The sequence below is a fragment of the Corythoichthys intestinalis genome, chromosome 17, assembly GCF_030265065.1.
Source record: "Corythoichthys intestinalis isolate RoL2023-P3 chromosome 17, ASM3026506v1, whole genome shotgun sequence".
In the NCBI taxonomy this organism is placed as follows: Eukaryota; Metazoa; Chordata; class Actinopteri; order Syngnathiformes; family Syngnathidae; genus Corythoichthys; species Corythoichthys intestinalis.
The window spans coordinates 29,433,921-29,460,524 of NC_080411.1; the positions used below are offsets into that span (position 1 = coordinate 29,433,921).

At 38.4% G+C, this 26,604-nt stretch overlaps 1 protein-coding gene across 1 annotated transcript; it reads right to left on the reverse strand.

Moving 5' to 3' along the window:
* Positions 1-674: 674 nt before the first annotated feature.
* Positions 675-21,288, reverse strand: kcmf1 (potassium channel modulatory factor 1). Its single transcript, XM_057819892.1, has 7 exons — positions 21,040-21,288; positions 17,020-17,187; positions 14,416-14,555; positions 14,210-14,311; positions 11,308-11,497; positions 9,953-10,262; positions 675-4,925 (listed from the first exon to the last, which is right to left on the reverse strand). Exons 1-7 carry the CDS (start codon positions 21,053-21,055, stop codon positions 4,661-4,663), a joined length of 1,191 nt encoding a protein of 396 aa, XP_057675875.1. The 5' UTR covers positions 21,056-21,288; the 3' UTR covers positions 675-4,660.
* Positions 21,289-26,604: the final 5,316 nt, after the last annotated feature.

Genomic DNA, 26,604 nt, shown 5'->3' on the forward strand with positions numbered 1-26,604 from the left:
GGGGTCTCAGAGCAGAACTTCACCTGAGTGTTTTCCGCCATATATATATATATATATATATATATATATATATATATATATATATATATATATATATATTTTTTTTTTTTTTTTTTAATTCATTTTTTTTTTTTTTTTTTTTCAAACTGCATTTTTCCATCCAGAGTGATGGGGCACACTTTAAATAGATTAAAGTGATATGGGCATCTTTGAGTGAACTTCGAGTAAAATTCAAGTATCTTGAGGCCGGGCTGAGTGTCCTCTTTTATGGAAATCAAAATATGGTCACCCTAGTTTAAATAAATTCTGAATATCCATCTTGCCTCTTCAGGTGTAGTTTAATTTTGACCAATTATAAAAAAAATTGTAAGATTTGTATGCTAAGCAGGCACCATTGCCTCGTGCTAGCTTAGCCACTCCGGAGCCCTAAAACTGACAAATAACAAACTGCACGGAATTTGTTGAAATCAACTCTACCAAATAATGTAAAAAAAAAAAATTATGAACTTCCAATTAAAATCCATTTAAAAGAACGTCAATTACATGCAATGACATTTTTTTGGATACCGGTGGGCACTGTCAACCTCCCCCTTATTCCGCCTATGGTGAGAAGTGACAAGAGCAGCTGCCACACAAACACACATTGCAGGATTTGTATGGTCACGACAGTGTTTTTGTCAGAAGACTTAGCAGATTGAGTAAAGGGCTTTCTTACCGTGCAAAGATCTGCTGGACACTGGGATCAGTCAGACCTTCAAGGTCATCCTCCTTTTTGCCAACAGCTGCTTCTGGGTGACACTAATTGGTTGATTAACACGTCACTTACAGAATATGTGAAGCTCTCAATTTAAACTGGATTTTTATTTTTTACGAAGTTCCTCATGGCTTGGTACCCCAACCACAAGTGTTTCCCATTTTTCATTCATTCTCATCCGATTCTCCATTTCTCACAAAATATTATGTACATTTAAGGTCCCTTGTTCACAAAGGGTAAAACAGAGAACAAAGTTATAATCCTGTTACCAGAGTGTTATCTTAATTTTGGAAGAATCCTGTTTCTGCGTTCGTATATTTTTAAATTATGTATCAGCATCTTTGTGCTGTCATTTGAATCTTACCTTTTTTAGTCTCGGAAGTAGGCTATATAGGTTTGGGTTTTTTTGCAACCTAAAAATATTCCTTTGCAATGCTACTACTTTACATGCTTCTTTTGACACCACTGCGTTTAATACTTATATATATTTTGGTCTTCACTATGCAAGTTTTTTCCATAGCCTCTAAAAAAAAAAAAAAAAAGCGTATTTTTTGTACTAAACACAAATTGGCTTTATCCTTATCATAACCTACTTGTTACTATTGTTCTTTGCTTGGTTGGTTGGTATAGTGTTTGTGTTTATTCTTTTTAATGTCATTGTTTTTATTGAGTCCTGGTGTCCACATACGTGGATATCATTTTGGATCATGTAGGCCACAAAATTAAAGTTTGGTATACAAGTGGGGCCTACATGACCCAAAATGTGACATCCACATACTAGTACAGTGGTATGAAAAAGTATCTGAACATTTCAGAATTTCTCACATTCCTGCATAAAATCACCATCAAATGTGATCTGATCTTTTTCAAAATCACACTGACAAAAAAAGTGTCTGCCTTAACTAAAACCACCCAAACATTTAAAGGTTTTCATATTTTAATGAGGATAGTATGCAAACAATGACAGAAGGGGGAAAAATAAGTAACTGAACCATCACATTTAATATTTCATGGACCCCACCTTTGGAAACAATAACTTCAACCAGACGCTTCCTGTAGCTGCAGATCAGTCTGGCACATCGATCAGGACTAATTTTGGCCCATTCATCTTTATAAAACTGCTGTAGTTCCGTCAGATTCCAGGGATGTCTGGCATGATTTGCTGCCTTTAGGTCATGCCACATCATCTCAATGGGGTTCAAGTCTGGAGTTTGACTTGGCCACTCCACAACGTGTATTTTGTTCTTCAGAAACCATTCTTAAGTTGATTTACTTATGCGTTTTGGAGCAGTCTTGTTGAAACATCCATCCTCTTTTTAGCTTCAACTGACAGACAGCCTCAGGTTTTCCTGCAAAACAACCTGTTAAACTTTTGAATTCATTCTTTCATTAATGATTGCAATTTGTCCAGGCCCTGAGGCAGGACAACAGCCCCAAATCATGATGCTCCCTCCCCCATGCTTCAGGTGGGGATGAGGTGTTAATGTTGGTGAGCTGTTACATTTTTCCTCCACATATGTTGTTACTCCCAAAAAATCCAACTTTGGTTTTATCAGTTTACAAAATATTTTGCCAAAACTTGCCAAAAGTGCCTTTTTGCGAGCATTAAACAAGCGTTTTTTGTTTTTTTAAGACAGCAGTGGCTTCCTCCGTGGAGTCCTCCCATCAACATTATTGGCCGTAGTTTTACATATAGTTAATGTGTGCACAGAGATATTGGACTGTGCCAGCGATTTGTCTTTAGGAGAGACTGTAGGGTTCTTTTTTTACTGAGTATTCTGCGCTGAACTCTTGGCGTCATCTTTGGTGGACTGCCACTCCTTGGGAGAGAAGCAACAGTGCCAAATTCCATTTTAAGAAAACTTCTCTGACAGTCGATTGATGGACATCCAGACTTTAGCGATGGTTTTGTATCCTTTCCCAGCTTTATACAAATCAACAATCCTTGAACGCAGGTCTTCAGACAGCTTTTTTGACCGAGTCATGATGCATATCAGCCAATGCATCTCATGAAGACAAATCTTACCAGGTGTGTTTTTTATAGTGGGCAGGGCAGCTTTAAAACACTCATTAATGATTAGGAACAAACCTGACTTAAATTGATTGGTAAAAAATTATTTGAATTGCTCTTTAAGTCTCCTTAGGCAAAGGGTTTACTTATTTTTCCCCTATTCTGTCATTGCTTGCATGCTATCCTCATTAAAATATGAAAACCTATAAATGTTTGGGTGGTTTTAGCTAAAGCACTGTTTTTACATGTGTGTGATTTTGACAAAGATCACATTTGATGGTAATTTTATGCAGAAATGTGAGAAATTCCAAAAGGTTCAGATAGTTTTTCATACCACTGTATGTGCAAACCGGGTCTTTATGGTATTACTTTTTTTGAATCATTAAGGATTTATTCCAATACATGGACGTGTGCAGTTGAAAAGGGCCTCTTGGCATCACCAAAAACTGTGCAGAGTTTGGTTTTATTATACTCTAGACATTTTTTTTTTTTAAATAAAAGAAAGGTCTGCTCAAGTCTTTGAACCATTATTAAAGCCACAAATTCAATATACATCTTGTTGTAATGTACACAAAGGGGTCAACGTATAGAAGGCGCAAAGGCAGCGAAATTCGTCAAGGCTCCGAAACAAACAAGAATAAATACAAAGTGCTAACCTTAGCAGAAAAATAATGTCTCCTGTAATACAAAAAAATGAAAACATGAGTAGACACAAGCACTCGTCTATGGATTATTGTACACAGCGTCTACTCGACATTTCTCAAAACTTTTCCCTTCCAATGTGCGTATTTGGACACTGCTTTTCTTCACGAACAAAAACACTGAGAAGAAAGCGCATTCTCCTGATTTTAGAACCATCGTAGGAAAGCTAACTGGATGTATTTTGAGTCTTTTCCTCCTTTTGAATGATTAAGTCATGCACGCTGCAAAGAACGCATGCAGGTATTACGGTAACCCATCCGAACAATTTTTTTTTTTTTATTGATAATAGTCAGAAACACACACAGCAGCTTGGGCAGAGGGGCCCCACGTCCTCTGGGGTTGTCAATGGTGGGGTGGGGGGCTATTTATAGGCGCGGGGCATTGGGGACTATGAGTGAGGGCAGTGAGGTTTTGGAGCTGCGTCCCATAGGAAGCAATGGTTGGTGGCCGTCAAGCATTTCCACTGATGGGGGAACTGTATGATTATCACCGTCATATATTCTTCATATATGTATATATATATTTATAGATCTAGATATATTTCTGTATGCTCACTCCGTTGCTGTGTTGAACCTGCTTAATGTGGTGTAGTTTTATGGCGCCCTAGACATGACATGGGGAAGGGGATTTAAATTGTGGCCTCAATATTAACAGAATGTGAAACCAAGAAACAAAAAGGTAATTTTTCGCCAAAGAGGACCAGTGGCTCAACAACTTCAATAGAAATGGTATTTGCAGCCAATTGCCTGCAACTGACAGGAATACATGTCCAACAAATTTGGCTGCGAATGAATGTGTCAACCCTCCCAAGTCAGATTGGTTAGATTTCTACTTGTGATAAACTGATTTATATTCCCAGCGATATTCCTGTTAAAACGATTACTTGTCCACAAATTTTTTCAGCAAATTATACCTATTTTGTGGCTACGATTAGAATTTTGTGCGCATGTATATCATGCTGGTTATATTTGTATGTTGTGGCCACAATTAAAATTTTCCTCCCACCTGTCATGTATGCTTCCCCTTAGAGTGTTGCTTACATGTAAAAACCAAATATGGTCTGACATTACAATCATCCCCCCCCAAAAAAACAAACAAGAACAGAACGGGAGGGGCTTTTTCGGAGGAAGGGGGGAAGCGTCCATCACTGACAGTTGCAGCAGGTGGGACAGAGTCTGCGCACCGCCTGGACATCAAAGAGGCGGCGGCGGAGGCTCATTGGCGGCGGAGGCTCTCTCGCGGAGTTGCAGGTGCTCCAGCGCCACATCGAGGGGCATGACGTCCACGCAGCCCATGGCACCGAAGTCGCCGAAGTCCCGCCGCTCATCCTCGTCGGACGACGAGCTCTCGTCGCGCATGAGCGTGGACAGTAGTAGCTCCTGCACGAACAGGCTGCGGTCGGCACGCTCGCCCTCCACCAGCTGACGCTCCGCCTCCGACATTTTGGGCTCGTTCAGCCTGCACATGGGACACAGCAACCGTGGCGACACTCACAGTTTAATGTATCTTGTATTACTATGGTATGATTGGAGTATTAGGGCCATACAAAGAAAAAAATTTGCCTACGGGAGTAAAAGTCGTAATACAGGTAGTCCCCAGGTTACGGACGAGTTCCGTTCCTGCGCTGGCGACGCAACCCAAATTTCCGCGCATTTTTTTTTTTTTTTTTTTTTAAAGAACTGTCCTGTTTAGCTGTTTGACACGGAGAATGAAGTCTGAGTGTCCGGTTGGTCTGAACAGTTTTAATGTGTCACATTGGAGTATGACATACTCCCATTGTGATCATTCAATATACCTTGTTTATTAAGACAAAGCAGCCAACCGGGGGAAAAGAAGGAGAGAGAGAAGAAACACAAACAACAACAAGAAATACATTGAATGCCTACACTAACTGTGAATCTGTTGGCGCTATCGTCAGCTACAGTGGGGCAAATAAGTCTTTAGTCAACCACCAATTGTGCAAGTTCTCCTACTTGAAAAGATTAGAGAAGCCTGTAACTGTCAACATGGGTAAACCTCAACCATGAGAGACAATGTGGAAAAAAAAAAACATAATATCACATTGTTTGATTTTTAAAGAATTTATTTCCAAATTAGAGTGGAAAATAAGTATTTGGCCAAGTTCAAAGAGCTGTTGAAGGACACCAGAGACAAAATTGTAGACCCGCACCAGGCTGGGAAGACCGAATCTTCAATAGGTAAAACGCTCGGTGTAAAAAAAAAAAAAAAAAAAAATCAACTGTAGGAGCAATTATTAGAAAATGGAAAACATACAAAACCACTGATAGTCTCCCTTGATCTGGGGCTCCATGTAAGATCTCACCCCGTGGCGTCAAAATGATAACAAGAATGGTGAGCAAAAATCCCAGAACCAAACGGGTGGACCTAGTGAATGATCTACAGAGAGCTGGGATCACAGTAACAAAGGCTACCATCAGTAACACATGATCCAGAAGAGGACTGAGAGAATGTGTTATGGTCAGATGAAACCAAAATAGAACTTTTTGGTGGAAACACAGGTTCTCGTGTTTGGAGGAGAAAGAATACTGAATTGCATCCGAAGAACACCATACCCACTGTGAAGCATGGGGGTGGAAACATCATGCTTTGGGGCTGTTTTTCTGCAAAGGGACCAGGACGACTGATCTGTGTAAAGGAAAGAATGAATGGGGCCATGCATCGAGAGATTTTGAGTGAAAATCTCCTTCCATCAGCAAGGGCATTAAAGATGAGACGTGGCTGGGTCTTTCAGCATGAAAATGATCCCAAACACACAGCCAGGGCAAAAAAGGAGAGGCTTTGTAAGAAGCATTTCAAGGTCCTGGAGTGGCCTAGCCAGTCTCCAGATCTCAACCCCATAGAAAATCTGTAAAGGGAGTTGAAATTCCGTGTTGCCCAACGACAGCCCCAAAACATCACTGCTCTAGAGGAGATCTGCATGGAGGAATGGGCCATCATATCAGCAACAGGGTGTGAAAAGCTTGTGAAGAGTTACAGAAAATGTTTGGCCTCCGTGATTGCCAACAAAGGGTACAAAACAAAGTACTGAGATGAACTTTTGGTATTGACGAAATACTTATTTTCCACCATTATTTGCAAAAAAATTCTTTAAAAATCAAACAATGTGTTTTTCTGTTTTTTTTCCCCCTACATTCCGTCTCTCATGGTTGAGGTTTACCCATGTTAACAATTACAGGCCTCTCTAATATTTTCAAGTGGGAGAACTTGCACAATTAGTGGTTGACTAAATATTTATTTGCTCCACTGTAGATGCATTTCCGGTTGACGCCATGTGGGGGGCCTGTTAACCAGAGAAGGGAGAGGGGGTCTAGAAGATAAGTGATCGGGAGCCACCGCTGTCTTAACTAAATAAAAACGGATCGGGACTCGCAAGAGGAGTCAGTGCCGGGGAGAAAGCAGATGCAGTTTCAGGAGAACAAGGAAATGTGATCTGAAGGCAGATCTCCCGGTGGAAAGCAACTGTGGGACAGCGGGGACGCTGTTTGGCGGAGGAAGGGAACCTGACATGAAGAACCCCAACGAGAACTAGGTAATGTTTACGTGACTGAAGAAAAAAAAAAAAAAAAAACGACTAGAGACTGGACTCACAGGCGTCGTAAAGTCAAAATCACGAAAGTCGGGTACGTCGCAACCCGGGGACTACCTGTATTATGACTCTTTCTTGTAATATCATGACTCGATTCTGTTACGTCATCACCTCGACATGGGTTGCTGGTTGTGTCGCTCATCATCGTCACATAATGTGGATTGAAGCTTTTAACCTCAACAGTGACCCAAAAATAATGGCGGATCTTACAAACACAGTGGCGTGCACTGGAGGCTGCCCATAGCGTAATAATATGAATATTTTCTAGTAATAGGTTTTTCACCACACTTCCGCCAAAATGGAAAAGCACATCTTGGACCTCACACCACGCTTGTACACAAACACACGCCATAGCTTTGCAAGACTAATACGATTAAGACACAAGATCATGCTGCTCCCTCATGCAAAATTAAATTGTCATTCTAAAAGCACAATATCAAATAAATAATAGTATATATACGGATTAAAAAGTAATTGAAAGGCAAGGCATCAAACCGTAACTTGCCCTCCAATGGGTTGGCAACGCCTTTCATGGCAGTAGCACTATTGGTATACATGTGGGTTTGGAGACCGCTTGGGAATTGCAAATTCCCTTGAATCTTCACCTAGGTCAATGGGTGGAGATTCAACCGATCCACGGTGATAGCCGAAACACACGCAATTCAAAATGTATAGACAAGACAGAGCGGAATATTTATTGTGCCGTCCCACACATTTCATAGTCCCTGTCTGGCAACAGGTCTGGTTGAAATTAATCTATGTGTGCGAGTGTACATGGAAAATTTAGTCACCTTACTAATGACGATGTACTGGACTGTCTCAGAAAATTAGAATACACAATATTCTGATTTTTTGAGACAGTCCTGTGTATATATACAGGACTGTCTCAGGAAATTAGAATACACAATATTCTAATTTCCTGAGACAGTCAGGAAATTAGAATATTGTGTATTCTAATTCTAAAATTAGAATACACAATATTCTAATTTTTTGAGACAGTCCTGTGTATATATACAGGACTGTCTCAGGAAATTAGAATACACAATATTCTAATTTCCTGAGACAGTCAGGAAATTAGAATATTGTGTATTCTAATTTCCTGAGACAGTCCTGTATATATACACAGGACTGTCTCAAAAAATTAGAATATTGTGTATTCTAATTTTCTGAGACAGTCCAGTAGACATGTTTTTCGCCAATAAAAGCTCCTTGTCACTTTCAAAGTTTGGTGGGTTTAAGTACTGGTGTTTATCAGGTAATTATCAGTGTTGCCATAGATTACTTGGAAAAGTAATTTAATTACTGATTATGCCTCAAAACAAGTAATCGTTATTTTACTGATTAGTTCATTATCAAAGTAACTAAGTTACTAAAAAAGTAATTTATCGGTTACTTTTTACCAATTTCTCTTCCTTTGCTGCCTAAAAAATAAGACAACAGAAAAATGTCATTGCATGTAATCGACATTCCGATAATTGAATTTAAAGGCGAAGATCAGACTTTTTCACATAAGGTTTAATCTTTAAGATAGTGGGGGTTTAATTCGTCAGTGGAGTTGATTTCAACTAGCATTGACTCGTGCTAGCTTAGCCACTCCGTAGCCCTGAAACTAACAAATAACACGGAATTTTTTATTCTTTTTTTATTTTTAAATTTACTCCACCGACTAATTAAACCCCCGCTAACTTGAAGATTAGGCCTAATGTAAAAAATTCAGTACTTCGGGTTAGGGTTCAGGAGTTAACAGCATATCAGTGCCAATGTAAAACAATGCCAATTGATTGCACAATAATCAACAACACACCAATGAATTGCACAGTGCAACAAACACAAAGGTGGGAGCGGGCGCGAATTAGCGCACACAACCCGGAAGTATGCCGTACACACACGCTGTCAATTTGGCCACAAAACATGGCGGCAACTAAGCGCTTTACACTTAATCGGACTTACAACACATCCCAAAGACGCTAAACGATCACGTTACCTCACGGCATAAATGTACAACACGAATATGATGTAAACAATGCTCGCCGATGAGTACCCACCATTGCAATGGCAAAGCTACGAGACGGTCACGCATGTAGCGGCTCCAACCTATTGCTTGAACTCTCCAAAAAGAAGGAAAAACACATACATTTATGGGCACACACAGATCAATTGGTGAATGCACTTGGCTCGGATGTGCACCCACGATCCTCATGCATCCCAAAACACTTAGCGCGTGTAACTCGAGACCACAACAGGAAGTAACTATGAGCAGTTACCATGAAAACAAATGCGTAGTAGAAACCTTTCTAACATTTTCTATTATTATATAAAATGCTCTTCGTACATGACAATATTCTTAATTCAACATACATAGTGAGGAAATAGTAACGCAAAGACACTGAGGTAACTTTAATCAGATTCCTGGTTTGGAAAAATGAACACGTTAGACTGCTTGTTACTCAAAGAAAGTAATGAGATTACAATAAAGCATTACTTCTTAACACGTTAGTGACAACACTGATAATTATAAATGTCCAGGTAATCTAAATGTGGCAGTCCAAAAGCAGCTAACAATGTCCTTAAATATCAATTTTGTCAACAAATATGAATCCATTGACCCAATCTATGTAATCTTGTTATTATACCTCTCACAATTTTTGCCTGTTAATTGTATCTTGCCGAAAATGACATCGGTTTCCATTTTTTCTCCTTGATGTAAGATGAAAAAAATTATGCTTGCGAGGTCCAAGATGGCGGAAAGTTGTCATGATACGTCATGATTCATGTGATGGTGAAAAAACTATTTTAGGACTTCATTCTCTGCCTATATTTTTCCTATCTCTGTGTGGCCCTAACACAGGCATGCTAAATAAAAGCAAATGCCACGTACCGTGCTAATAGAAATTGTGAGTTGTGGGATGAAGCTGATGGGTTGCTTTCAGCCGGCGCTCCCGTGATGGGCGCGGCCGCGCAGGTCGGTGGGACGGCGCCGGCGGTTGAGCTGGCGGCGGAATTAGTTGGGTTGTTTCCGCGCCGGGCGGCATGACGGCCCGTCTCCACCTGCTGTCGCGCCGCCTGCGCTTGCTGCCGCTCTAACTGCAGCTGCATCTGTAGTTGCTGCAGCTGTGAGGCCGACGGCCCCGATGAGTTAATCTGGCCGCCCGCAGCGCGTCGCACACCCGACAGCTGCGACAACAACTCTGAAGGAAAACAAAACAAACAAAAAAAACCAAAACTAACTATTTAATCTTTGCCTACGGTAAACCACGAAAGATGTAGTAAAAGCAAAATTCTAAGCCAAAACCAAACATTGGAAACACTTGGCCGAATAAAACGAAAGGCTGAAAAATACATAGAAATAATTTTTTTACAAAAATACTTTTGTTTCATTTTATTCTGATTCATGCCCTTTGCCTACAACTCTGAACACTCAAGAAATTTAGTTTGAAAGGTGCTGATTTTGAAACCCTTATGGAAAGATGCGTTCCAGGTGTTCTGTCAGATTTTGCACCCCATCAGAAATTGCAACTCACGCCAACTTTGGAACACTCGAAAATGGGTCTGATGCCTCCAATTGCTATGCTAAACAAATAAAACTCGACATACGTTTGTATGGAAATGTAGTTCACAACATCAACAAAAAGCTATTTTATTTTCACCGAAAATTGTAAAGCTCTTCACAAGGCTATTACAATCTTTCCTACAGAGTAAAATAAGACTCAGCGTTTTCTTGTGCAACAAGTTGAATCGATCAAGAGCCAGGCCAGTGGGCAGAATTCTTCACGGCGGACATGTTGGCTGTGAGCCAGTAGTGTTAGCTCGCTGTGTATTGATTACGTCATCACAAGAGGACTGAGGTTGTCACACTTCTCGGTGGTCAACGTTTGGTCATTTAACCGAAAACCGAAAATGCAATTTTAGCTGTTTTCGGTGCCAAATTTTTGGTCACATCTCTAATATGTACCTAGTGCTTAGCGATATGACGATAAAGTATATTGCAAAGTATGCAAACTTTAAAAAATTATAATTGAGACCTAGCGTCCACTTATGTGGACATTACCGTACATTTCTGATCATGTAAGGGACACTTTAATACCAAACTTTAATATTGTGAAACTACTTGACCTAAAGTGTCCGTGTGAAGTCCACGTTTTTATGGGGTTAAGTATTTTTGAAAAATATTGTGGCAACAAACTGACCGCTACGTTAACAGGACATGGCTATATTTGTCGTCATAATACTGACCAGCAATGGGGTCCATGGCCTCCCTGTTGCTGGGCGTGTAGGTGGAGCTCTGTGATGATGACGTGGATGAGGACAGGCCGCCTGTGGAGCCGCCGGTAAAGTGCATGTTGGTGCGTCGTGCTCGGGGACCGCCCAGTCCCCGCCCAGGATGGAACATCCGCCGAACGTGCCGAACGCTGCTCGACTCATCGTGAAGCGAGGTGTGTTAAAGTGTAATAACGGTGCAGAAAACGGTAGTCATAAGTGTTTCTTTCATCTTTGAGAAAAGAGAGCGAGGTAAGCCTGTATGTCTTCACAAAGGTCATGATGTCATAAAAGCGATGGATATCAGGTAAAAATGTGTGTTCGACAAAACGGGCAAATTGTAGTAAAGTGTGCTGCAAGACTTTACTGTTGTCAACACTTGCCGCATTGAAAGAAAGCAGCAGCGATTTTTGTTGACATGCTTACAACAAACGATTGTGTTGCTTGTATCAATCATTATCAGTTACGAAAATTTGTAACGATGACAAAAAAAAGTGTCCAAGTGTTGACCGTTGAAAACAGCTGTCTCTAGCAATCCTTGTTAATTTGTCATAACCTTCTCGTTGAATTCATCGGCTGCAATTGACAGCACGAGGCGTCCATTCCAATTTGACTGGGAGGATTTATTTTTTTTCATTCACTTTAATTTTATTACATTAATTGTTTTTATTAACATTTACTCAATTTTGTTTTTACTGAACCCTATGGAAGGCGGAGCTCATGAATGTCTAAACGTTTGTACGCAAGATAACTCAAGAACGAATAAAGCGATTATTATCAAACTTCTATCATATGTTTATAATATGAAATGGAAGCGGTTCTTTAATTTGGGGGTAATGAGGTCAAAGGCCAGAAAAGACATTTTGCAATAACTTGCTAACAGATTAGCTTATTTAACATGGAGGACCAAAACTGCCAGAATAAAAAAAAAAGAATAATTAAAAGTGAAAATAAAAACTATAAATTCAAAAATAAGAGATTAAAAAACAAAAACAAATACAAAAAAGAAATATGGAAGAATACATATCATAGGGATGCTCACGGTCACGTGATCTGAAATCAGGCTGATCAGGGCATTTTTCAGAGGATGGGAATCGGGTTTTTAGTATTTTAAAAATATATACTTTTAAAAAAATAATAATAATCTTTTAAGGGCTAAAAAAATATATATATATAATCCAGAATTACAACTGCATTGGCAAAAGAAAAATACTTTTTATACTCCGCATCACTCACGGAAAAAGCAGAAGAGGAAGTACTGTATAGACCCTACTCACATGACGTCACAACCACGCCCCCGCGCCATATTGTCCGTCAACTCGTCACTGTTGATGCATTACCGCTACGTAAATACCTCCTATTATGGCGTGTTTTTCTGCTCGTTAACATTAATAATCAAAATGGTGAAGGCGTGTGGCGGTCGGTTGCAGTAACAGAGAAGATAGACGGAGAGACTTGAAGTTCTACCGGATTCCGAGAGACCCGGAGAGGAGAGCGAGATGGGCTGCTGCAATTCGACGAGAAAACTGGGCTCCAAACGATTACCACAGATTATGTAGTAGTCATTTTATATCTGGTAAGATGCATTTAATATATATTTAGAGGGTTTTGGGCTGACAACCACAATTAAGATCATTGCTAGGCTAATCGCCGACAACATACACTCAGACGTTGTGAATGAACTACCTGAAAATATAGAATTATAAGGGGATAATAAGACAGGTGTCATACAATTAATTTACAATTTCACTATTGAGGTCAAAAGCCAAAAAATAAATTCAACTAGGGACAATCTGGAGTAGTGCTATCGCACTTCATATTTATTACATATTATATATGTATGTAGTGAGAGTGCTATCGCTAAACCATATAAACATTAAAAGCCCTAGCTCCATTCACAAATGACATGAAATACATTAGACTTGACAGTGGATGTTAGCAAGAACAAAATATTTTGAATTGAAAATTTCGTAACTCACCTTCCCGAGCACAAGATAGATTCCTGCTAATTTTCGTGGACGAGGACCTGTTTCACCCAACCAGCAACGAAGTATTTATAAGCCTCCAAGCTCTTAAAGTTTTTCAAACTTCCGTGAGAATAGGCTGATTTTGTGTGGACAAGATAGTTGTAAATATCAGGGTAGCAGATGTCAGGCAGAGACGGCGAAGACAGCGGGTCGAAAAACATCGATTTAGGCATCAAATATGGATCTGGCGAATGGATAAACTGAAGCTTTTCCACATAACGCCTTTTATGCAACGCATCCAATGAGTTTACAGCCTCAGATAACACCGGGGCTTCCATGAATTGCTCTATAAATTGCACGGCTAATTGAAACCATTGAGAATAGGGCTAAAAAATGACGGACAATATGGCGGCCAGACACAGTGACACGTCATTTTGTGACGTAGGTGAGTAGGGTCTATACAGTACTGTAACATGTTTGGAACTTTTGTTCCAAAAAACTTTTTTTTTTTCCTGTATTGGATCGTGACTCCGTATCGGCAGATTCTCAAAATCAGATGACTCGGACGCAGACATGGGTGCAAAAATATGCGATCGGGACATCCCTAATATATAATTAAATAAAAGTAAAAAATAAATGAATATAAATACGAAGAAATAAGGTTTTAAAAATTTAAATGCAAAAATAAGTATATATATATTGAATTAAATATCAACTAATAAATAAAAGTGCTTTGCTCTATGTTTTTTTTTTTTTTTTTCATTGTTAGTACAAGAACATGACAAAACTAATTCAATGATTGGGAGGTCAAATCCGGGGTTGCTGAATTAGCTGCTAATAAACAATATCAATGCGATATAAGCCATTTTGTCACTCATATGTTCAGTGATATTACGTTTTTGAAAGGATATTAAATCTCTAGGTGCTCTGTGCTCAAGTGTGAGGTGGGCGGTAAAGTCATCTGTGACATGATTGGGATCCCCCCCAGGCAAGGCGGCGCATATTGGACAGATCTGGAAAACAAAGACAAAAGTACCGGTAATAAGACTTGCGGTGGACTGGTAATATTGATAAGGTTTCTCTAAAAGTCTTAAGGGAACAGAGTGGGCATACTCACCACCTCGGTGGTCGTCTCTGGGTGCTCGGCGGTGACGTGCTCATTTAAGGATGTCTCCGTGAAGCCCATCCTGCCGCAGTAAGGACACGTGAACGCCTGATGCTGCTCCAGTGAGAAGGTGTCGCCGCCATAATACAAATCTACAAGGGTAACAGCAACCATTCATGGATGATGTGAGCATTACTGCAAATGCAGACTACTTCAAACATAATTAATAAAACCTTCAAATAAAATTTTCAATTTTACCCCTAGAAATATAAACCGTGTCTTTGTGAGAAAAAAAATCTCCACTGGAAATGATACTTTTTTTTGTTGAAATACGTTACACTTTTTTCGTCCAATATCTCTGTTTAAAAAAGTATACTTATTTTAGCTATTTCAGCTCAGTTCTTGAAAATATTAACATATCAAAATATTCACACTACTGCAGTAACTGTCTTGTCTAGTCAAAATACTAGTAAGTAGCTTTTGTTGTTTAAAATGGTTGGGAGTTACCTAAATACGTACACACACTTCGCAGGTTACGTGAGAACTATTTTCTTAATCCAGTATAAACTTTTCTAATAGGATACGCAACTCACGTTTGCGTGTAAGCACAGAGCATCCAAGCAGAGAGAATCTTGTTTAATAAATTAAAGATTTTTTTTTCTGATTGGTAATAGTTGTGAAAAACGTTTCTAAAAATGTTTTAAAATTCATATAAATATTTGCTCGAGGCTATCCCTGTGTATCTGTATTGGTATAACTAACATCACTACGGTAAGTGCCTGCGATGATAAGTGGTGTCATTTTTGGTAAACATTTTCTTCGTTATCACAGGTCTTAAGAAATTGGGAGATTAGTGTACTCAATTAATTTTGGGCAACCATTCTCTACATGATTTGCATTTTTTTTTTTAAATCATTTACGCCAGTCGTTGTCTTTCCCTCTAAGCATTAATATCCCTCTTAGTGGGCAATATTGAATTTGTAATGTTTTGATATTTGGCGGAAAACACAGACAAGGCTACAAAAAGCAATTTCTGCTATTGCACCTCTCTTTAAAATAAACAGCTGTATTTTAAGCCAAAAGACCTGTTGTGTTTGATAGAACAATATGTCTATAAGGTGCCATAGCAGTTTCTAGGTGCATTAAGCCCCCGAACTATATTTAATTTGTCTGTTTTACCCTGACGACCCCCGTTTACAGACACCGAGCAACCGCTTTTGTTTCAACCCAGTCAAAAAAAGAATGCAAGTAATTATATTTATTACTCGAAATGTCGATCATTTTTAGCTTAGAATCATTAATTGATGTCTAAAATATTTTTTTTTTTTTAAAAAACGACTTTATTCACTCGCATATTTTTAACTTTTAAACAAATTATGTTACAATGAAAAAAATGGCGTTTGTAAAAAAAAGTCACGGATATCTACCTCATAACTATCGCTTAATTGTGTTTTTTTTTTTGTTACTGTTGCATTTTCCCAAGTATTTTAGATGATAAATAATCGATCCAAACAAAGAAAATTAAAACTTTTTTTTTTTTTAAAACGACTAAAAAGGTAACTATTTGAAAAAAAATCTAGACCATTCCTTGCTGTCTGCGATTTCTGCATTGCGACCATTGTTATATCACCGTGTTTCACCCATAAAATCTCCAAAAAGCCCGGCTGTGGACATTCACGGCTATGTCATGACACTCCGTGAAGCATGCTACACTGAGAGTTTGGATCGAAACAAGTACGTGATAATATCTCGTTAAAATTATGGTGTCTTTAATTATGCTCTCAACTCGAGTTGGGGTTCAGGGGTGTTTTATTTATTTTTTTAAATGCCCTCATGTTCATAATTTTTCTTCCCCCAGAAAATTGAGATTTTAAGCTTTCCAATGATGTATTACACATGCATATAGGACCTTCTGAAATTTGGCCAAATTGAAGGTCTCAGAGCGGTACTTCAAGTCACCTGAGTGTTTTCCACCATAAAAAACACATTACTGTTAAATTACTGAACAGACAATTTCTCAATGGAACGTTTTGCTTTGTGTGCATAGCAAGCATATAACGGCAGCAATAATGGCATTTTAGGGGTACACAAATGAAAACTGTGAGGTAAGGATAGAAGTGCCTTATAATGTTTTTGGAAGATATATTTCTCAAATAAAGTTGTGAGAAAATGCTGAAAAACGACTAAAGCCTAATGAGAGAGACTTCCTGCAGTGCTGTGAGCTTTCTCACAATAATCATCCAACCATTAGACTCATTCTGAAAATCATTTAACTTCCCAAAAATATTAGAAAGTCTTCTCAAAAACAAAAAACATGACTTTTCATAAAGTAAATTTTTTTCCTAAACTAATTGGCTGCCATTAACCGGGAGCGACATCCAATCCATTTTGACTGGATGGCTTATCACTTTTTTATACAGATATACAGTACTTAATCAAAGACACATGAACATACAAGGTTAGATGTTTTCCTTTTTTTCCCCCCTTAAAAATAATGCATTTTCACAAAAAACATGCACTTTCTAGAACTCTTTTCCCCCATGTCATCCTCACGTTTTACTAAACGTACGCACTAAACATACAATTGCGTGGAAACAGCAAGGGAAAAGAAGTTACCGTAGTCTACCCTGGTTAGTATACACTGCATGGGGTGCTCTGCGGTGTGTCGCGTGGTGGTGGCACCGCTCTCGTAGCACGACGCACACAGGTCGTAGTCGTAGCAGATGAGACACTTGAATCGTCTTCCCCGGAAGTTTCCTTTCAAACAAGCGTCGCAGCTCACACCTTCCGGGGAAAAAAGGAACATTTAATTAATCAGACAAGTCAGCTCAGTGTTTTTTCTTTGGTTTCTTTATGACGGTTACGACACAAGGGACAATAATCACACAGAATGACCCGTGTCTGGTGTTGTTTTCCCCTGCATAGCAGGTTGTATAATGTCATTGTAACAAGGTTCCCAAAATGTAAGCATTTTCTGTGTCACAGGTTCTACTTCCATAGTGCTTTTATTGTATCTCAAGATAGACTTGAAAATTTTGCAAGCAAATTAATCTTATATCTGTCAGATATTTTCACTAACTGACAGCACAGTGGTATGTTATACTAGGACAAGTGTTACTACACTGCCAGTTAAGATAAAGACGTAGACAAACGTGGACATCACATTTTGGGTATGAAGTGTGTCGTCCATGACTTAAAATCTTATGTACACTAGGCATGTGCCGATTACCGGTTTCAAGGTATACCGTGGTATGAAAACATCAAGGTTTCAAAACGACAAAATTTTTCCTAAGGTCTTAGCTATTTTCTATGTCCCAAAAATGCATGGGGAAATCCCTCGCTGGCGGCGAAAAGGCTCAACCCTCCCCGACCGGTTGTTGCTCAGTGTCAGTGAGTCAGCTGTGCTACATGATAACTTGAGGAGGTGAAACTCCTATCTTTTTTCCCCATCGGAGAAAACGAAATCGCTGGGAATACTTCGGCTACAGAAAAGTTACAGACGGCCGCAACTTAGAGGAGGGCCAACCGCCATGTAAAACATGTTTGCGGAGGGTGGCTGCCGAGGAGGCAATACCTCCAGTATGATTTCTAAGGGTGTCACGGTACATGTATTTGTATTGAACCGTTTCGGTACGTGGTGCTCTGTTCGGAACGGAGGCGTACCGAACGAGTTTCTGATGTAATGTAACCCTTACTTTTCGAGGCTGTGAGTCGATCTGGTTACAGTTTCTTTGTGTAGATTATATTTACTCCGTCTTCTCTACTATAATGAGGACCAACACGGTAGGACAGTATAACCCAGAAACGTCAACGGCGCGACAACGTGGCCGTCGCGTGAACGCAGTGAAACGCGGGCGTGAAAGTCTATCAGCCAATGCACACCAGTCGCAGTGCGGCCACGTGTTAGACGCGTCCCAGAAGCGGCTCAACACGACGCACGCGAAAAGAACGGCAGCGTTTATTATTTGACGCGAGACGCGACCCTCCTGCGTCAATACTACTACCGGTAGCTAGGATCGGGCAGACCGGAAGTCACTCGTGTAAAAATACGGTGGATCCGGTCGATTTTCAAACTAATATGCAATCGTAACCCACTTTTTGAGTCCATCAGATCTCTTGAGTGGTAGATCGGGGCACAGTTGACTTGTCTTTGTTGATTTACTGCTGTCTTCTCTGCTATAATAATAACCAACACGGCCCCGTGTTCAATACAAAACCCTCCTACCACAACAAAACAAGTAGGAACTAATATTCACATAGGAACTGAAGTTATACAACATAAAATATACAATATAAATGAATACTACTTCACATTTGTAAAATATAAACACATAATAACAAATAATAGCCCATTTAAATAAAATACATTGAAATGAGCTAAAACACTTGTAATTAAATAATAAGAATAATACAAATATCCTGCTTACACAATTGAATTTATTCATTTCTGTGTGGCGCTTTAACTTGAGAAAATCCACAAATAAAGCTTTTGAAAACCATTCAAAAGAAAAAAAATGATTTATTGAGGCATTTCATTTGTAAAATACATGTTAAAATCTTTGTCATTGGGATTGCTTTTCTCTTTAGCACTCGACTTTTTTCCTCTTTCTTTCAGAAAGAAAGCTGACCAATACGCAGGGTCTGAAAGGCAAATTGCTGTCGGATTATCTTTAAATACCCGCTACTTTTTGAGCAGAATTCTAGCTTTGTATAGGCTAATGTTCCTATTGTTGAAAGCCCAAAGGTGTGTGATAGACAACTAGCACATTTATATTTTGCATTTTGTTTTCTTCCTGTACCAAAAATGAACCGAACCGTGACCTCAAAACCGAGATACGCACCGAACCGAGATTTTTGTGTACCGTTACACTGCTAATGATTTCGCATTTATACAAAATCAAAGGTTAGTAAACCCTGTCATCAACATTTCCAATCAACTACAGGAGTTAACTCCAGTATGTTTAGTGTGTCTAGCGGTGGTAAAATGTGTTTTTTTCTCTCTGGCAACTGTCTGTTTCTGTCTGTCAACTTGAGAAAGAGATTGTGTGTATAAGGTAAAACATGATACGAGTCATACACACGTGCTTTTTATGGAATTCAATTATTTTTGTTCTGATGGTAATAATGTTGAGCTGTGGGTTTAGGCTTACCAAAACGACTGCATTTATTTTGATTTTATTTAGAATATTTGTTACTTTTGTTTTTTTTTTTTCATTTATTTTAACTTATCACGATACTTGTGTTCCAATTTTGCTAATGTTTTGAAAAATAAAAATCCAGTTCAATTGAAAAAAGTATTTTTTTTTTCCAACCCGGATATCTCAAAGTAAAACATTTTAGAGCTGTAATTTTTGCTTAAGGTTATCATACCGTCAGAATCTCATACGGACACATGCCTAATGTACACATGTGAATGTCAGGTTTTAATTACAATTGTAAATTTCTTTCCAATCATAATTATATTTATTCATTTGTTAAGTCATCTTCTATATCACTTATCCTCACAAGGGTCTTGGCGGGCAGGAGGTGGGGTCCACCCTGAAATGGTTGCAGCATATTTTTATTAGAATATTTAGTCCAATATTTTTTAATTTTTAAAAATTTAAAAAATAAAAATACTCTGGTTATGGCCCCCAATAAAACTCAGGTTGTTTTTCCCCTCATTACATCGATCTCATTGCCTGCCACTGACAAAAATAGACATCCAGTTTATTTAAACTGGTAGGACTGGCTGTGAATGCTCATCTTTCAATGCCATTGACAGCGCTAGACACCCGTTTCACATTGACTGGCATGGTTGGCAGCGATCATTCAACCAGCGAATGATAGCTGGAAACCAATCAGTTACATGAATGCCCTATAGCGGATTCATTTAAGCAATCCCTGCACACAATCAGCAGGTAAATAAGCACATGTGACTGCTTGATAACCGACAACTGTTCCTTGATTGTTCAGAGACTGCCAAGTATTCCCCACAATGTTTTCAAACAAACTTCGTTTCAAAAATAACTTTTAAAAGAGCACGTCAGGTGCAATAAAGTTCCACCTTTAAGGCCCTTCTCCTTGATCTTCCTTGAGCGATGTGACTGAAAAAGACACACACAAGCACACAGCCCTGTAGTTCGGGTCTGTAACACTGCGGTTTTATTTGAAAAGCTCCCAAAATAAATTCTGTAGACTTGTTTAAGTCTATGAGACACGTTGGTGACTTTTGCGGCCTGACTCTTGATGACAGTGCACTAGCTCGACGGGACACTTTTTCCCTGTCTAGCTTACTATTCACTTACTATATATTAAGAGTACGTATTGTATGACTACTTGTGATAGTTTTTGTGTTTAAATTGCAAAAGGCAAGCACATAGCGACAAGATTTGGACGCTGGTAGCGAACGTAGCACGGCTAGCCGGGGCTAAAAGCAGCTCCTAGCAACGGCTAACTGCTAAGCTACGCCATGTTTTCGAGTCAGTCCCGAATTATTAAAGCTTTCAACACGTAAAATTGCTGTCGTTACCTCTGCTTGTAATGGAACGTGTTTAGAATTAAGAGTTGTATTGAGTCTTTCGCTTCGTTTTGAGTTTGGACCGAAGCTTATAGCATAGCCCCAGTTAGCCACGGCGGCGCTGTTTATCAACTCACCCTCATGACGGGACATCCTACAAGCGGCCCACAAAACAAGCCCTTCCCGGGGCTCCCCCACAACGCCGTCGACGATGCGAGAATGGGGAATAACAGTTGACAGGAAAGTCGTCGCCGTCACTCTTCGCCTCTTGTTTTTTGGTCTGTTTTTTTACGGCCAAGATGGATCCCCCGTGCCCAGCTTTTCCCTACCCAAGGCAGCCACTTATCGCTTCAGTGCCGGCGAAGGACGCTAGGAGGCGCGCTACTGCGTCGAATCGCATAGGAGAAACGCAAGAAAGAAGCACGACTCTTTTGATAATGTTCCCCATTTTTAGACTCGCAGGCACCGCAACGTCACCTTCAACGGTTGGTTGACTAAAAACCGTCAAGATTTGTCTGAATAACGTAAAGACTCTTGGGTGATCGAGATAATCTAAATCGAAAAAATCTTACAAAGTTTAAGAACAATACCGTGTAATTCAATTTAACCTTATCTGGGACAGTGGTCACTTCTTGTCAAAAGTTATCATTAGGTTTAACTCATTCACAGCCAGCCTAGGTCGAATCGATCCTGTGATCGCCTCCAGACCATCCCAGTTTAAATGAATTAGATGTCTACTGCCGTCAATTAAGGGCGTAGGTTTGGTCCCAACATTGGTAGGGACGAAATAACAGCATAACCTGAATGTACACTTTTTGCTGGGGAAGGGACATTAATAAGACCAAACAGATAGGGTGAACGGGGGTCAGAGATACATTTATCACGGATATGAACCTAATGATCGATAGGCTAAATAATCAATATACAATAAATCTGCACTGACTTATACTAACGTTCATATGTATTAGTTCAAATGATACATCATTCGATTCAAACCCTTGTTTTAAAAAAAAAATTCTAACGAGACATTTCGAAAACTTCCTGAATAAATGCCTGGAATGTTTTTTTTTAGCAAATTTAAATTGCAATATTTGAACAGAATTGAAATTATATTAACATACACAAAAATCACTTAACTATCAGGGAATGCAAAAAAATATGCCTTAAGACCACTCAACATTGTCTAACTAAAGAAATTAAATTCAACTGAAAAAACGTCTTAGTTAGGGAATACCAAAAATAAACCAAAATGGAACCTTCCTTCAGGTAAAACACTACTGCTTTTGTCCACAAACACAACCAAACTCAACAAAAAAAGGAAAGCTCCTTTGGGCTGCTTTTAGACCACATAAATCAAATAAGAATGAAAATTGGGGAGAAGGGGTTAAACCTCGGTTCATTACATTTCTCACAATTAACGTTAACAGTAGAAAACATACCGAAGGACACTTCTCTCTAAGCAGCTACTACTTGACTTTTGCAGGTTAGCAAATTCATACAGTTTAATGTTATGCCAACTCTAATGCTGGTCGGACTTTCAGTCGCAAAATTAGTGTTATGTTCCCCACCTCCACAACATTGACATGTTTTTACATTACTTACAATGGTTGCCGCTTCTGCTGGCCGAAATAAAATTCTAATATCCCTAGTCTTTGAGGGGGGCGGAGGAGGCAGCATGTTGTCGACATTTTGTATTCTGTCTGGGCTGTGAGTGCATGTGTGTGTGGGGGGGGGTCATGTCATCAGCCAATCAAACCTGTGTTTGAGGGAAAAAATGGACTGGCATTGTCAGCCTGAACCTAATCAAAGTAATTCACTTAATAATAGTCGGGTCAATTCTATCCAAACAACATATGGAAATACAATCTCAATTACCTATATAACTGAAGTCATGATATAATGCCAATAAGGTTGCTTAAAATTTGGTGGGGACAATTTGAGCATCCTGAAAAGTTGCTAGTGTCATGTCCCTACCGTCCCTATGCAAATCTACGCCCTTGCCATCAATGGTAGCAAATGAGTTAAGCTATGTAAGATATATTTTTCTATTACTCATGTTTTGTTTTGTTTTGTTTTGTTTTGTTTTTAGTGTGTCTGTTTGTGTGTTTGTTTGTTTGTTTGTTTTTGTTTTAATTTGGGTGTTTTTAAAATTCTTTTGTATTATTCAAAGATGAGGTTTATGGGTGTAGTTCATGAGGACATGAATGTAGTTGGTGTGAGAACAGAGGATGCAAAGGACAGGGTTAGATGGAGACAACTGATTTGCTGTGGCAAACCCTGCAGGGAAAAGCCAAAAGGAAAAGATGAAGAAGATTATTATTGCTATTTATATAATTGTTTTTATTTTTTCAAAGTGGATCCTTCAATTAATTCATTAATTTTATTTGAATTATATATATACAGTATATATACATGTGTTGTTGTTTTTTTAAGCTATTTTTAATATTGCCCATCGCAACATACGTGTGGCTGCTATTGTCCTCTGGGCCGCAAGTATTAGATAAAATAATAATAATGATGATGATGATAATTCTAAAAAAATAAGAATTAAAACAAAAATTAAAATATATATTGGAAAACAAAGACAAGGCTGAAAAAGCAGTTTCTGCTCTTGCACCCCTCATTAAAATAAACTGCTATATTTTAAGCCAAAAGAACTGTTGCGTTTGATAGAACAATACGTCTATATGCTGCCATAGCAGTTCCATGGCGCACTAGGCCCCCGAACTATTTTTATTTTATCCATTTTACCCTGGAGACCCGCGTTTACAGTCACCGCGCAACCGCATTTGTTTCAACCCAGCCACAAAAAGGAGATAAGTAATTATATTTATTATTCGAAATGTCTATCATTTTAGCTTAGAATTAATTGATGTGTAATATTTAGTTAAAAAAAGGACTTTATAAGATTATTCCCTCGCATATTTTAAACTTTTAAACAAATTCATCCCAACGGAAAAAAATAGTATCTGTAAATAGGTCATGGATGTCTACCTCATATTTGTAAAATAATTGTATTTTTTTGTTACTGTCGCATTTTCCCCGATATTTTAGATGATAAATAATCGATCCAAGCAAAGAAAACTTTTTAAAAAACTTTTAAAAGGGTAAATATTTGAAAAAGAAAATCTTGACCACTCCTTGAGGTCTGCGATTTCTGCATCGCAACCTTTGTTATATTACCGTGTTTCACCCATAAAATTCCCAAAAGGTTCGGCTGTGGCCATTCACAGCTGTGTCTTGACACTCAGTGAGACATGCTACACAGAGTTTTTGGATCGAAACAAGATAAGTACACGATAATATCTCGTTAAAATCATGGTGTCTTTAATTATGTTTGAGTTAGGGGTTTAAATTATCATTTTTAAAATTTTGTTTGTTTGTTTGTTTTAAATGCCCTCCTGTTCAAAAATTTTCTTCCCCCGGAAAAGACAGATGTCAAGCTTTCCAATGTTGTACCACACATGCATATTGGACAATTTTTAAATTTGGCCAAATTGGGGGTCTCAGAGCGGAACATCATCGGAGTGTTCAAGTTCCGCTCTGAGACCCCCAATTTGGCCAACTTTCAAAATTGTCCGATATGCATGTGTGGTACAACATTGGAAAGCTTGACATCTGTCTTTTCCGGGGGAAGAAAATTTTTGAACAGGAGGGCATTTAAAACAAACAAACAAACAAACAAAAACAAATTTTTTTTTTTAAACCCCTAACTCAAACATAATTAAAGACACCATGATTTTAACGAGATCACATGTGATCCATCATTGGAAAGCTTAAAATCTCAATTTTCTGGGGGAAGAAAAAATTTGGACAGGAGGTCATTTTTTAAAAATAAATGTTTTTTAAACAGCAAAACCCAATCTGGAGGTGAGAGCACGCGAGAGCAGAATTACAGATGCCATGACTTTAACGAGATATTATCGCGTACTTACCTTGTTTCGATCCAAAAATTCCATGTCCCATGTATCACTGAGTGTCAAGACACAGCTGTGAATGGCCACAGCTGGATTTTTGGGGGATTTTAAAGGTGAAACATGGTAATATAAAAAGGGTCGCGATGCAGAAATCGCAGACATCAAGGAGTGGTCGAGATTTTCTTTTTCATATATTTACCCTTTTGAACTTTTTTTTCCAATTTTTCTTTGTTTGGAGCGATTATTTATCATCTAACATATTGGGGAAAATGCGACAGTAACAAAAAAAAATACAAGTTAGCGATAGTTATGAGTTAGATATCCATGACTTTTTTACAGACGCCATTTTTTTCATTGTGACGTAATTTGTTTAAAAGTTTAAACTATGCGAGTGAATAATTTTTTAAAGTCGTCTTTTTTCTTTACACAAAATATTAGACATCAATTAATGATTCTAAGCAAAAAATGACAGATATTTTGAATAATAAATATGATAACTTGTTTTCATGGCTGGGTTGAAACAAAAATGGTTGCGCGACGTCTGTAAACGGGGGTTTTCAGGGTAAAACGGGCAAATTAAAAAAAAGTTCGGGGGCTTAATGCGCCATGAATCTGCTATGGCAGCATATAGACATGTTGTTCTATCAAACACAATAGTTGTTTTGGCTTAAAGTACAGCAGTTTCTTTTAAAGAGGATTGCAAGAGCAGAAACTACTTTTTCAGTCTTGTCTGTGTTTTCCGCCATATATATCTTTCGTATATATATTCGTGCAGGAAAGGGTTTAAGTTTCATGGTGAGTTCAACAGTTTTATATATTAGAATCAGATTATCTTAGATTTAATAAATAATTGGATAAAATTTCATTAAATTTTTTCTCCTCCAAATGGACATTTGGCTGTTTGTTGTTGTGTGCGTACTTTGGCCGCCTGGAGGCAGTATAATACAGATATACTAACCTATACAGAAAGGATTCCCCCATACTGCATTCACAGTTCAAACAGACATTTGATTCGTAAACATGCTTATTGGCAATCATTGACAAAATCTATAGTAATGTGGAAATAGTAATGTAAATTTAAAAAATTTTTTTTTTTTTAGAATACTAAAACCGTAAGTGGAAATAATATACGCAGGAGAACGTGTAACCATTCTATATCTTTTTCATGAGGACAGAAATTGGAGACAAGGGCAAGAAAAATAAGATAATTGGCCTGACCCAATACTAAAGTCATTTCAAATGGCAATTTTCTGACTAGCAAACACTAAAAGAAATCAAGAAAAACAATTGTGGTAATTACTAACCAAGAAGCAAAACATAGAATCACCCTGTAAAAGTTTAATCCCTTAAACTAACACCAGCATCAGATTTTATTAGCTCACAAATTTTCATTGCTTTGTCTTGTGTTAAAAGTTCAATACCGCTAAAATTAAAAGTAATTTTGGCAAATTCTGCGCAGTGTTAAAGCCCGTTTAACATGTAAGGTTAAAAGCTCAACCCACTCCGTGAAATGCAAACACCTTGAGAAAAATGAATCCCATTCACTGGTGTCAAACCAGCATTCATTTTGTTTTGTAAATGTAGTAAAACATGTGATCATACATTTATATCTGGGGGAAAAGCATAGCTACAATGAGGCCCACTACAAAAATTTGTTATACACGCCTGAAAAGATGATTATTTTACATTACAATATATTTTTATTTGTTTGTCAGTCAATGCATTGCGCTGTATTCAGGTTTTTTTTAAAAAAACAAACAAACAGGAATTCTTTTTTTTTTAAGT